Here is a 14,484-nt window from a genome sequence, read left to right on the forward strand (position 1 = left end):
TTTGATGTAATCGGCTGGGTTTCCTTAGATAGAAACGTTTTACTAGTTTGAATAATAAACTATAGCATCAAACCGGGAATGCTGTATGTATATTGACTTGGATATGTGTGACTGGACTGAGTCGACTTTGTTTTTTTAGATGAATTGTAATAAAATGGCACTATACTCAATAACCTGAACTGAAAATTGTATTGAGGACAAGAGCAAAGGTCTCATTTTGATGCGTTTCCTGAGCCTCGGTAAGGCCAAGTTTCCTAAAGCAGCAAGAGAAAGGAGGAGAGGGCTCACTCTGACGCTTTACCTGAAGCACAGAGGAGACAGAGGAAGAGAGGTCTCAACACACAGTTTCTTGAGTCTGGATAGGGCCACGTTTCATAAAGCACAGAGCGAAGCAAGAGAGAGGGCCCACTCTGATATGTTTCCTAAAGCAGCTACAGGAAGTATGCAGAGAGCGTTTATTCTACCTTGATTCCTAAAGCCAAGGTGGCAGGGTCTCACTCTGCCTTTGTTTCCGAGTCTTGTAAGACCAGAGAAAATTGGGGCTGTGGGGTAAGCAAGTGAGGGTCTCTGCTGTGTTTCCTAAAGCAGCCAACAGAGAGAGGAAGAATAGAGGGGAGGTCTGACTCGCATGTGTTTGCATAGCCTCTATAAGGCGAAGCATCAGAGAGAATGGAAAGGTATCACTCGGTTTCCTAAATCAGAAACCATAAGAAGAGAGAGGTGGGTTCGTTCCACTGTTTCAATAATGCAGTTTTTGTAAAACAGAGTGGTGAAGTTTTCTCCTCGTTTTCTCCTCATCTAGGGTTCTCTTTTTATGTTCTACCAGTTTACCCTAAGTTTGATTCAGTTTATAGCCATACAGTAATTGCATTCATGTTTAATTTATTTTGTCACTATATTTTGTGCATCTTCTGTTTTACCGGACTTCAGGACTAAAGAAGAAATGTCAACTTTGTACACTTAGACACCTGCTGGTTGCTGTGATTCTTTAACTTGGTCCGTTTTCCGGCTCCAACATTTTATCTACACTTACATTAAACGTCATGTGTGTGCAGATTTGGCATGTTGTAAAAAATGCAGCACAAAAGCCAGGTTACAGAGTTAAAAGAATCCACAGATTTTATTCATGTTCTTAAATTTCCTGACATCTTCAAACTATCTACATCAGTTTCTGTACACGGTCAGAAAGCAACTGCGTTAAAAAGCAGAATCACAGAAAAAAATAAAGAGGATGGTAAAATGAACTCTATCCTGAAGGTTCTCATTTAAAAACATAATAGGTGGAAAACTTTACTTCCTCCAGTTCGGAGTCATTTCCTGGCTGTCAGTGTCTGCAGGTCAACCTTAGAGCTAAACAACACAGATTAGATCAGAGCCAATAGCTAACAGATTATAACAAATCTCCTAAAACCAAACCTGCAGTTCAGCCTTTATGTGGTAAAATCTATATCTCCACCTGATGGAGAATTAAAACCTTATTTTGAATAAAATCTTCTAAATGTGCGTTCATCACATATTGTTGCTGCAGAGGCTGTATCACAGCTCAGTAACTGCTAAACAAACTGCTTCAAAAATATCAACTTCTGGCTATCAAGACTCAATCAGACGATCACACGGCAGGAAGGAAGAACTGGACGATCACAGAGACACCGAGGAGGATCAGCAGGGGCGTGGCCTGAAGGAGGAAGGCGGAACCTTTTAATGTCACCTCGATTGGATAGTGGTCGCTCACAACCAGCACCTGGCAGACAGAAGCAACAGAAACCAGAGTTTAAACTGTAAGTAATGGTGAGCCCAATATTCATACAAGAACTTTATGGTTCAGTTACAAACTTCAGGTTTATTATTGTAATTTTATCTGATGGAAGCACAAAGTAACACAAAAGTGAAGTGGAAGGAAAATTAAAGATTGCTTTACACATTTTTAAAATAGAAATTTGAAACCTGTACCATCCATTTACATTGAGGCCCCTTTCTCTTATATCCATTAATAAAACTCTTTACAACAAGCCTTGAGAAATCTCCTAATCAGAAACCAGAGTCCAGCTGTGTTTAATCTGAGTCTAACTGCAACTTTTCTGTTTCTGGCCTCAGAGGGTCTTTAGAGAACAAACAACATCATGAAGACCAATGAACCCAGCAGAAAGGACAGGGAGAAAGTTCTGGGGAAGTTTCAATCAGGGTTAGGTTCTACAACAACATCCCAAACTTTAAACATCTCCCAGAACTCTGATCAATCCATCATCTGAACATGGTGAGAGGATGGACCAACTGCAGACCTACCAAGACATGGACGTCCACCTAAACTGATAGGCTGGAGAAGGAGAACATTAATCAGTAACAGCCAAGAAGACCATGGTAACATTGGAGGAGCTGCAGAAATCCATAGCTCAGGTTGGAGAATCTGTTGACAAGGCAGCCGTTACTCATGCACTCTACAAATTTGGTCCTTATAGAAGAGTGGCAAGAAGGAATCCATAAGAAGTCCAGTCTGCAGTTTGGCACAAATCAAGTAGGAGACACAGCAAACGTGAGGAAAGAAGTGGTCTTCTCTGGTCAGAGAAGGCCAGAACAGAACCTTTAGACCAACATAAAAAACGCTATGCATGGAAGTAAAGTAACGCTGCACATCACCCTGAACACACAGTCACCATGGTGAAACATGGTGGTGACAGCAAAGCTGGTCAGAGTTGATAGGAAGATCGATGGAGCTAAATCCAGGACAAAACTGGAAGAAAACCTGTTAGAGGCAGAAGACCTGAGACTGTGGTTGAAGTTCACGTTCCAGCAGGGCAACCACCACAAACAAAAAGCTAGAGATAAAATAGATGGTCCGATAAAATGAGATGCACGTGTTGGAATGGCCTAGTCAAAGTCCAGACCTAAATAAATAAAAAAAAAGATTTATTGCATAATTCCACCTGATGGAGAACATTGCTGTTAAACATGAGAAAATAAGAAAATACATGTTGTGGCTAATCTTTCCTGCAGAAACAAATGATCCACTCCAGCTACAAGGAATGGGATGATGGAGAACACAATGAAACCTGTTCCATAGAGGATGGTCTACCTGCAAGTCAATGTGCTGTTAAAATATGTTTGATATTTGATTTGAACCACTGAATGCTCTATGGCTGATAGACAACCAAGTGTCAGCCATACAGAAGTCAGCTCTCTGAGTTTATCTTAGTTTGCTTTCCAAGTGAACCCAGTTGAGTAAAGCCAGAAGAAATCAAGTGCTTAACATGTAAAAACATGTTTGGTTCCATTCAGCCAGATGAACAGTCTTACCTTTCTCTGATTGATTTTGAATTCTTTGCCGAAGTTGAAGACTTTTCCAGAGAATGGCTGGATGCCCATCAGGAAGGGCTGTCCGTAAACCACGATCCTAAAATACATACACCAGGGTGGAAGAAAGACCGGGAAGAAACAGGTTAGAGGAGACACCATCTCCTCAGTGTGTCTGACCTGGAGAACATCTCCAGCCTTTTTATTTCCCACTTTAACACAAACCTATCATAGGCACAGTTGGTCTCGTCAGTGACGGTGGTGTCTACTCCGTCTCCAATAAGCCAGGAGAAGTTGGAGTCCTTGTAGAGTCTGATGTCCCTCTTGTTGCTCCGGGTGACGTAGGCACAGCTGGCGTGGAAATCTCCCAGGAACATCACATTCTGCACACAGACAGGTTCAAACCCCATCAAGAAACCAAGTTCCTTCCATCCATCCATCCATCCATCCATCCATCCATCCATCCATCCACTCTCCTCAACACTTCCTAGTTTGGAGATCCCAAGATGTTCTCAGGACAGAAGAAATATAAATCAGTTCTAGATCTGCTCTGTGGTCTCAGCCCAGTGGGAGATACCCAGAAACCTCCTAAGGGAGACATCTTGATCAACCTTAGCTGACTCCTTTCATCGTGGAGGAGCAGCAGCTTTACTCAGAGCTGCCCTTGAATGATGGATCTCCTCTTCTCATCTCCAAGGCAGAGTTAGAGCACCCTACAGCGGAAGCTCGGTTCAGCTTCTTGTTTCCAGGATCTGGTTCTTCCAGCCATGACCCATATCTCCTGGCCATAAACAAGTCTTGTAATGAATATGGATCTGTAGATCTAGAGCTTCTTTCGTCTCTGCTCCTTCTTAACCACTTCTTTCTGCAGACAAAGCTCTGATCCATCTTTCCATCTACAGCTCCATGCAGCCATCTCTCTGCCATCTCTCAGGGCACCAAAATAGAGCTCTTCCACTTGAGGAGCCAGAGGCAGCTTCCAACCTACTCCAGATGTCTCATCCCAACTTTGACAGCAGAAATTCAGCTCTGGCGGAAAATTGCTGCTTTCTTACCGTGTTGTTCCACTTTGCACTGACTTCCTCAAAGACATCATAGAGCGAGTCGATCTCCTGGATGGCCTGCTCAGGGTCACTGTGGAGGGGAACCAAAATAAAGTCCTTGATATCTGGAAGCCAGAAGGAACAGAATTAAAAACAGATCAACAAGAAAAAATAAATAAAAGTTTCTTAGTTGCTTTTAAAAAAAATCTACTGACCAGTTTTATTGCAGTAGAACTGGACGGCAAATGGCGGTCTGACGAAGGCTTGTTTACCATTGTACTGGTGCTGACCCGTCACATTAACCAGACGTGCCCTGGGCAGACAGAGGTCAGGTTCACAAGTCAGATTCACCCGCCAAAAAGCAAGGTTGGCTGATTTCTTACAGGAGCTTTTTATGCTCATGGATCTTTTAGACCTCTACCAGATGCAACAGAACCGAGGAGCCGTTATCGACCCACAAATCAATCATTTTATTTATTAAAAGGTCATTAAACGTTTTTCACTACAGCAGGAGAATGTTTTTAACAATGTTGTCATCCTTGCTTTGCCACATCATGTTGCTTTTACCAATAATATACAGTTGACCTAAAATTATTCATACCCTGGCAGATTCAGGTTCAAGGTAATATATTCATTTGATCCACATGTTTCTTCTGATTGGAAGTAATAATAAGGTTCTGGAAGAACCTAACACGAGTTCAGACTTGAATCTAATAGAGAATCTGTGGAGAGACCTAAACATTAGTTATGGCAAGAAGGCCAGCCAAGCTCAAAGACCTGGAGCTCCTTACTGAAGAGACATCATGAAAACACCAGAGGAGACCTGCAGAAAGCTGTTCAGCTATTTTAAAGAAGGGTTTGATGCTGTAATGCAAATAAATAAAAAAAATCCACTGACTATATAGAAGGGTATAAATATTTTTAAATGATGTTTGTTTATTAAAATGTTATTAAAAAGGTAGACGTAGATTGTGTTTATGATAAAATACAGTGACTTACCTGTAGATGAAGACGTACTGCTGCATGTCATCAGACGACTTTCCCAGACCTTTACTGGACACAGCTTCATAACGATGTTTGCCATACCTTAATTAATGACAAAAACACCACACCTGTTGCACAGCAGCTCCCACTTCAATTACAATTAAAATCCACTGCATATTTAGTTTCAAATTTCTGCAGAAAGTTATTTTACAGAAAGGTTTTTTGATTCAGAAAATCTGGAACCATTTTAAATATTGTTGGCAGTTAACCACCTTAATAATTATTATATATATATTGTCAAGAGCTGTTACTTTAATGTGAGACTAATAATTGACCTATATTGTTGATTTAAGATCAACTAAATATGCCCATGACAGCCCAGCTTTTCAAAGCTAAATGATTTGTTTTGGCTAACACTAAGTTTAAAGCTAACTGAGCTGATAATATGGTTTGAAATTCACACACGTTATTATATTTATAAGACATAAACTAGGCATATGCTAGCTAAATTGTCCACAATAATCCAGAGTTTACTGATGCTGACAAAAGTGCTAATGACAGCTAAGCTAAAGTAGCTTTAGCATAGCTATGGGCATCGCTTTCATTTTACCGGTTTCTCTTAGGTTTGGAAGTTAAAGCCTGGAACTGGGAATTATGTCACTCCCAGTTTAACAGTGTTTTAGCTGATGTTAAAAAACATTTACCAGCTGTTCCACTGTTACCAGGCTAGACACTGTTTTTGCAGGACTTGCTAGCAATGTAATTTTTCAGGAACGTCCTCTTTAACAGATGTGTGCCATGAATTTAATCAAATAGAAACTAACAGAAAAGCAAACAAATGGTTTATTATCATTTGTGCAACTTTTAACAAGTACAAATGATTTACAAGTACAAATAAAACGAACCATACCAGTTAAAGTCTGACAAAAGATATTTTTGCAGCTTGGAAAGATTTCCCACATTTTGAGCATCTCTTTGCAGATTTCACATTTTTGATTTATACTTTTAAAAGTCCTAATTATGTAAAATAAGACGAGGCATCCATTCATGTTATATTTTTATGTATATGCTGTGCTATTATGACCTGTGGTTATTTTTAAAACTGCCCTCCACTTATCACCCATGCAGATATACAGGGGTTGGACAATGAAACTGAAACACCTGGTTTTAGACCACAATCATTTATTAGTATGGTGTAGGGCCTCCTTTTGCGGCCAATACAGCATCAATTCGTCTTGGGAATGACATATACAAGTCCTGCACAGTGGTCAGAGGGATTTTAAGCCATTCTTCTTGCAGGATAGTGGCCAGGTCACTACGTGACACTGGTGGAGGAAAACGTTTCCTGACTCGCTCCTCCAAAACACCCCAAAGTGGCTCAATAATATTTAGATCTGGTGACTGTGCAGGCCATGGGAGATGTTCAACTTCACTTTCATGTTCATCAAACCAATCTTTCACCAGTCTTGCTGTGTGTATTGGTGCATTGTCATCCTGATACACGGCACCGCCTTCAGGATACAATGTTTGAACCATTGGATGCACATGGTCCTCAAGAATGGTTCGGTAGTCCTTGGCAGTGACGCGCCCATCTAGCTCAAGTATTGGGCCAAAGGAATGCCATGATATGGCAGCCCAAACCATCACTGATCCACCCCCATGCTTCACTCTGGGCATGCAACAGTCTGGGTGGTACGCTTCTTTGGGGCTTCTCCACACCGTAACTCTCCTGGATGTGGGGAAAACAGTAAAGGTGGACTCATCAGAGAACAATACATGTTTCACATTGTCCACAGCCCAAGATTTGTGCTCCTTGCACCATTGAAACCGACGTTTGGCATTGGCATAAGTGACCAAAGGTTTGGCTATAGCAGCCCGGCCGTGTATATTGACCCTGTGGAGCTCCCGATGGACAGTTCTGGTGGAAACAGGAGAGTTGAGGTGCACATTTAATTCTGCCGTGATTTGGGCAGCCGTGGTTTTATGTTTTTTGGATACAATCCGGGTTAGCACCCGAACATCCCTTTCAGACAGCTTCCTCTTGCGTCCACAGTTAATCCTGTTGGATGTGGTTCGTCCTTCTTGGTGGTATGCTGACATTACCCTGGATACCGTGGCTCTTGATACATCACAAAGACTTGCTGTCTTGGTCACAGATGCGCCAGCAAGACGTGCACCAACAATTTGTCCTCTTTTGAACTCTGGTATGTCACCCATAATGTTGTGTGCATTTCAATATTTTGAGCAAAACTGTGCTCTTACCCTGCTAATTGAACCTTCACACTCTGCTCTTACTGGTGCAATGTGCAATCAATGAAGACTGGCTACCAGACTGGTCCAATTTAGCCATGAAACCTCCCACACTAAAATGACAGGTGTTTCAGTTTCATTGTCCAACCCCTGTAGGTCTGCCATCACAAAACAGGCCCTCAGTTAGCACCCATGTTCCCTTCACACTGACCCATTAACTTTCCATCAACCCACACACACACACACACCAAAACCTGCAGTTAGATCAGTAATCAAGGTTTTTACCCAACATGGACTGAGCTTCATCCTAACACCATTAGGAAGCCATTTTAGATTAGTACAAAGAGTAAATGCCAAGTTTGTTTCTTTGAACCCTGTTTTCTTCCAAAGAGCCAAAGAAAATAATATGTAAATCACCTAAAAGTTAAATTGAATTAACACCAAAAATAAAAAGAAAATCAGACTGAAAATGATAACCCACATTTAGGTAAATAAAAAAAAAAATTAAAAAACACTGCAGCTCAGGTTTACAATATATACAACACTAACATTTTAAACTTTAAACAATTGGATATATGAGTAAATTAGTCAAACGATATTGGCCTTATTATGCCACAATGTGCTGTTTTTTTCCAAAAATATTCACCTAGGCCCAAAATTATTCATACCCCTCATATTTAATTCAATTCAAAAATACTTTATTAATCCTAAAGTAATTAAAGTAATACTGTAATTTTACCAACATGTTTCTTATGACTGAAAGTAATATAAATGTTTTGTTTAGAGAATCTGTGGAGGGCAAATAGAAGATTAGGGTGATGGCAAGGAGGCCTTCCAACCTGGAGCTCAGCACCAAAGATAAGTCTTCAAAGTACCAGAGGCAACACTGGAAAAAGCTGTTCAGTAAATATAATACATCTTCAATTGCTGCAATGCCAATAAAGATGTTTTTCCATTCGTTATTTAGGAGAGTTTTCATGTTTTTCCAACATGCCATTTAAATAAAATGATATAATTTTCTTTTACATTGTCTTATCATGCCCATTTCATTTCCTGTCAGAAACAAACTTAGGGGTTATGAATAATTTTGAATTTGAATCATGCCCAATACTATTTCAACTGTACAGCTGTTTAATATTGAATTATAACCTGCAGCTTCATAAGGATGACCTTCCAGGATGAATGTAAAGGTTTATGGAACAAAAATGCCCAGAATAAAGCAATAAATGCTCCTGAAGAGATCAGGATTAGTGAGGGAGGTTAAATAAAGGAGCAGGTGATCTTCCACATGCACTTAAAATCCACTGTACCTGTCAAATTTCCTGTTGGAGGCAGACAACAGACACAAATGATTAGTATCTGATATTAATGTACATGCTGTTGACACAGTTCAGTTCTTGTGAATGTGTGACAGAGTGGAGGTAAATGAGCATAATGATGGAGGTGTAAAGCAGTACGAGTGGTATGCAAACGGCAAGGAGGGATGAGGAGCAAGACAGGGATTTGTAAGATAAAGGGTGGCTGGTAAGGAGGAAGGAGGGGATGAAGAGGGCTTGTAAAGAGAGTTATGGAGGATGACTGAAGAATTACTAAAGATGGAGGAAAATAAGTGAGATGATTTTTGTCAACGGGGTGAGGAAGGATACTGTGTAAACAGGGATAAATATAAGGGTTAAAAAGAAGGCCGACAAGGATAAATGAGGAAGATGAAGGGTGGAGTTGGGTCGACACAAAGGGGTTCTGGCTGATTCATCCCGCTGTAACAACAGCTGAGGTGTGACTGATGCTTCTTACTTTTGAACCAAGTGCTGAGCCTCATTTATAACTGTGCATCCAAGATCATTTAAAAAGTTTAAAAGAAATAAGTTCTGGGAGTGAATAGCCTTCATTTAACCCACATTTCCAACAGTTTCTACAGCAACGTCTGACATCTGCTGCACTTTTACACACTGACTTCAGTAACTGCTGTTAGAGCTGGTGGCTGCATCAGTGTAACTGTGGTGAAAATCCAGAACACCAATTCATTCAAATACATTGATTGTTTTCCTCTTTCGGTTTCACTGAAGAATTTCTTGTTGGTGCACCACGATAAACCCGAGACCGTACTGTTGATGGTACAGAACTTAGACACAGACGGTGCATAAAGAAGTTAGAGTGAAATAAGCTGATTTTAGTTTGCAGATGAATATGGACACATTAAGAACTTGACAGTACCTGTTGAGTAAAGTCAACAAAGCTTTGATTGCTTTACCATCTGGGTCAACCACGTGCTGCAGGAGACAGATGTCACAGCGGGACACGATCTGCAAAGACACACACACAAAAAACTGTCAAAGAAAAGAGGAAAAACTGATGTTTTCCACCTTTGTTGTAATTTTTATGTATGTTTTTCAACATATTTTTTTTTATTTGTTAGAATGAAATATTTAAATAGCAAGAATCACTCAGCTTCTGTTGTTTTGTTTGAGTTTTGGTCTAGAAGATGAAATATTTTTACCTGCTTCAAATTAAACTCAATGTACAGTGGCTTGTGAAAGTATTCATACCCCCATACTGTCACATTAAAACCACAAACATAAATATATTTTATTGCAATTTTATGTGAAAGACCAACACAAAGTGGTAACAATTCTGAAGTGATAAGAAAATTATACATGATTTAAAAAACGTTTCACAAATAAACTAAAAAGTGCAGTGTGTGTGATGGAAATTCTTGCAGTAAGCATTTCACAGTGTATGACCTTTAGGTTACCTCACTTCTGTGAACATCTGTTAGAGGAGGAAGCTGTAAAAGCCATTATCAGAAGTTTAATGGTTAAAACCCACAGTTAGGATGATGTGTTGGGAAGGACAGATGGGTTCCCAGATAACTTTGTCACCTCTGAACCCGAGAAGGGTCTGGGGTCGTAAAACACAGACTCTTTAAAGTTGAGATAACACTGTCATGTTCTGGTATAAATACTGTGTGTAAATGTTGATCGGGGCTCTGTTTCACTGAGTCATTCAAACGCTGAATGCCTTTGAATAAAACTTATAAAGACAAAGTCCGGATTTTCTTTTGTTCTGAGTCAACTTCTATCCACTTCGATAAGAAAATTTCACAACAATTTTAGCGTCACGAACAGGATCTAACGTGCCAGAGGAGACCGCAGGATGGGACACGGACGCCTGGCCAGCCTGAGAGTTGTTCTCAGTCCACTTCCATTTTACGGAGGGGAGTTCTGGTGCCCGCCTGCGGCTTCTGGACGATTAGATCCGAACTATTTGTCTTCAAATATATCTGGGTGAGAAGTTGCTCTGTATGATATAATGTATATTATTATTTTTATTACACATTAACCATCATCTCCTAACTAATTAATTAGGTTCCAGAGTTGCGAGAGGGAGGACATCAGCTGAGGGCCCAGTTACCCTGTTAAGGAACGACAGGGAGGTTCTGATTGGTAACAATAAGATAAAGCAGAACACAGGGTTTTGCGGGTAGTTTTTAGCAATTTTCTACACCTCATAAAGGAGAAAAGCCAGACGGCAGACGTGCCGCTGAACAGGTAAAAAAAATGGTTCCGGAACCTTGAGGCATCAGGGGTGTCTCCTTCTTCAGACTCTGAATTATAAAATAATGAAAGGAAAAAGTGGGGATGATTGTGTTAAATGTGCTTTAATTTGGAAGATAAGTTTGGTTTTTCACAGCGTGGAAGTTTGAGTGTAAATAAGTTTAAAAAAAAGTTTAAACTTTCCTGAAGGAAGTTTTGTTTGTCTTAAATATTGCGATCAGTCGGAAAAGAAGGTAAAAGTGAAAAGGGACATTAGAGAGTTGAAAAGAAAGTTGTTTTAGAAAGGAGTATAGTTCATGTTGTAGAAGGAAGTGACAGGCAGGTGGACAACTGACTGACTGACTGATAATATTTCTTTGTACAAAATCTGAACCAATACTAAACTTTTTCTTCTGCCTCTCTCACACACAAATACACACATATATGGGATTTGAGTTCAACATCTGCGTTTTTGAGTCTGGACCTTAGAAACCTGCCCTTCTCCATGGCTACTCCACCAGAGACGCTTCTCCAGCACGGCCTGAAAGAGAGAGATCTGCCTTCCTGCATGTTGAAAATCGCAGAGTGACTTTCTACAAGAAAAAAAAACGAAACTCAGAAGAAGTCTGGACCCACTGAGATGGACAAAGATCCATGCTGTTTGCAAGAGCCAGAAGAGTGAATAACTGGATTTATATTGAAAGCATCTTATGCGGGCAGAAGAGAAACCGGAGCAAAGTTTCTTCTTTCTCCCTCCTGGAGAAATTAAAGTGGACAAAGAATGATTGAATGTCTCACCAACAGACCTGGGAAGGGCCTGGTTGTTTTTTGGACTGATAGAGGACTGTGTGCCATGACAGTCTGACTCTGGAGCGATTTAGAAACTGATGGAGGTAACGTACAAACACACACACATTTGCATAAATCTTTTCCTATTTTCTGCAATGAAGAACGCTTATTAACCGCTGCTCATGTGACGCTTGCTTGACGTTGACAGATATAGCGGGTTAAAATATTATTTTAGGGTTAGAAAAGTATCTTTAAAAGGGTGATAACTTAACTCATTTGATACTTTCCGGTTAATTCTTTTAGAGAAACAAGTTCTCTTTCATCGTGGAATATTCAGGGTCAATTATTCTAGTTATTAAAAGTTATTAAAAGCAGAGGAAGTTACAACATCTCCAAAACTCAGCAGTAACTAAGTGTTTCTACAGGTCCTTCTCAAAATATTAGCATATTGTGATAAAGTTCATTATTTTCCATAATGTCATGATGAAAATTTAACATTCATATATTTTAGATTCATTGCACACTAACTGAAATATTTCAGGTCTTTTATTGTCTTAATACGGATGATTTTGGCATACAGCTCATGAAAACCCAAAATTCCTATCTCACAAAATTAGCATATTTCCTCCGACCAATAAAAGAAAAGTGTTTTTAATACAAAAAACATCAACCTTCAAATAATCATGTACAGTTATGCACTCAATACTTGGTTGGGAATCCTTTTGCAGAAATGACTGCTTCAGTGCGGCGTGGCATGGAGGCAATCAGCCTGTGGCACTGCTGAGGTCCTATGGAGGCCCAGGATGCTTCGATAGCGGCCTTTAGCTCATCCAGAGTGTTGGGTCTTGAGTCTCTCAACGTTCTCTTCACAATATCCCACAGATTCTCTATGGGGTTCAGATCAGGAGAGTTGGCAGGCCAATTGAGCACAGTGATACCATGGTCAGTAAACCATTTACCAGTGGTTTTGGCACTGTGAGCAGGTGCCAGGTCGTGCTGAAAAATGAAATCTTCATCTCCATAAAGCTTTTCAGCAGATGGAAGCATGAAGTGCTCCAAAATCTCCTGATAGCTAGCTGCATTGACCCTGCCCTTGATAAAACACAGTGGACCAACACCAGCAGCTGACACGGCACCCCAGACCATCACTGACTGTGGGTACTTGACACTGGACTTCTGGCATTTAGGCATTTCCTTCTCCCCAGTCTTCCTCCAGACTCTGGCACCTTGATTTCCGAATGACATGCAGAATTTGCTTTCATCCAAAAAAAGTACTTTGGACCACTGAGCAACAGTCCAGTGCTGCTTCTCTGTAGCCCAGGTCTGGGGAATGCAGCACCTGTAGCCCATTTCCTGCACACGCCTGTGCACGGTGGCTCTGGATGTTTCTACTCCAGACTCAGTCCACTGCTTCCGCAGGTCCCCCAAGGTCTGGAATCGGCCCTTCTCCAAAATCTTCCTCAGGGTCCGGTCACCTCTTCTCGTTGTGCAGCGTTTTCTGCCACACTTTTTCCTTCCCACAGACTTCCCACTGAAGTGCCTTGATACAGCACTCTGGGAACAGCCTATTCGTTCAGAAATGTCTTTCTGTGTCTGACCCTCTTGCTTGAGGGTGTCAATAGTGGCCTTCTGGACAGCAGTCAGGTCGGCAGTCTTACCCATGAGTGGAGTTTTGAGTGATGAACCAGGCTGGGAGTTTTAAAGGCCTCAGGAATCTTTTGCAGGTGTTTAGAGTTAACTCGTTGATTCAGATGATTAGGTTCATAGCTCGTTTAGAGACCCTTTTAATGATATGCTAATTTTGTGAGATAGGAATTTTGGGTTTTCATGAGCTGTATGCCAAAATCATCCGTATTAAGACAATAAAAGACCTGAAATATTTCAGTTAGTGTGCAATGAATCTAAAATGTATGAATGTTACATTTTCATCATGACATTATGGAAAATAATGAATTTTATCACAATATGCTAATATTTTGAGAAGGACCTGTATGTTATTCTCAGGACAGATCTCATGAAGGAGCATTTTTAAAACCCAGCGAATCTGTAAAACCTGATGGGTTTCTCCTTCAGGTATTATTTTCTGTTGTCAGAGTTTGTATCCCATAAATCTAATGGTTAGAGACCTCATTAAAACAGGCTTAGTTCTACTGCAGATGGTCTTCATACAGTTTCTGACACAGTACTTACAGTTTGGTGCAGTTTTTGTCCGCAAGTGTTAACTGACGCTTATGGAAAGTACAAATTCATTGTTTTTCACAGCAGCTGCTGGGAAGAGGTTAAATTAGGTTTTTCTTCCTCTTCTGATTCATGCAGCGTGTTTATTTATACTGTACCTGATATCAGGTCCTGACAAAAAACTATGAAAGGTTTGGTTCTGCAGGTTCTTTTTTCTCCCTTTGGAGAAGGAAAGGACACCTGATCAGTTCTGTGTTGCATAGAAATATTAAAACACTTGTTGTTTTCTAAGATATCAGCAGCTAAAAACTTTTAAAACTTTTGAGAGTAATTGGTTTTGTTAAACACATTTTCCTTGGTAAAACAAACCTTTAAAATGAGAATGAAAAATGGGGTTATTTAGAAAGAATCTGATTGGA

At 40.3% G+C, this 14,484-nt stretch overlaps 1 protein-coding gene across 3 annotated transcripts in view; it reads right to left on the reverse strand.

Moving 5' to 3' along the window:
- Positions 1-1,093: 1,093 nt before the first annotated feature.
- Positions 1,094-14,484, reverse strand: part of LOC124868761 (deoxyribonuclease-1-like 2) — a 34,175-nt gene continuing 20,784 nt past the window's right edge. For 2 of the 3 annotated variants that reach the window (XM_047366349.1, XM_047366333.1), the window contains exons 3-10: positions 9,780-9,868; positions 8,876-8,887; positions 5,331-5,417; positions 4,547-4,644; positions 4,344-4,456; positions 3,514-3,671; positions 3,292-3,388; positions 1,094-1,741 (exon numbers count right to left, since the gene is read on the reverse strand). In XM_047366349.1, coding sequence (XP_047222305.1) covers positions 1,610-1,741; positions 3,292-3,388; positions 3,514-3,671; positions 4,344-4,456; positions 4,547-4,644; positions 5,331-5,417; positions 8,876-8,887; positions 9,780-9,868 — 786 coding nt within the window. In that variant the 3' untranslated portion in view covers positions 1,094-1,609. The remainder of the gene's footprint in view (positions 1,742-3,291; positions 3,389-3,513; positions 3,672-4,343; positions 4,457-4,546; positions 4,645-5,330; positions 5,418-8,875; positions 8,888-9,779; positions 9,869-14,484) is intronic. The other variant, XM_047366342.1, reaches the window with a different exon arrangement.

This window comes from Girardinichthys multiradiatus, chromosome 1, assembly GCF_021462225.1.
Source record: "Girardinichthys multiradiatus isolate DD_20200921_A chromosome 1, DD_fGirMul_XY1, whole genome shotgun sequence".
Classification (NCBI taxonomy): Eukaryota; Metazoa; Chordata; class Actinopteri; order Cyprinodontiformes; family Goodeidae; genus Girardinichthys; species Girardinichthys multiradiatus.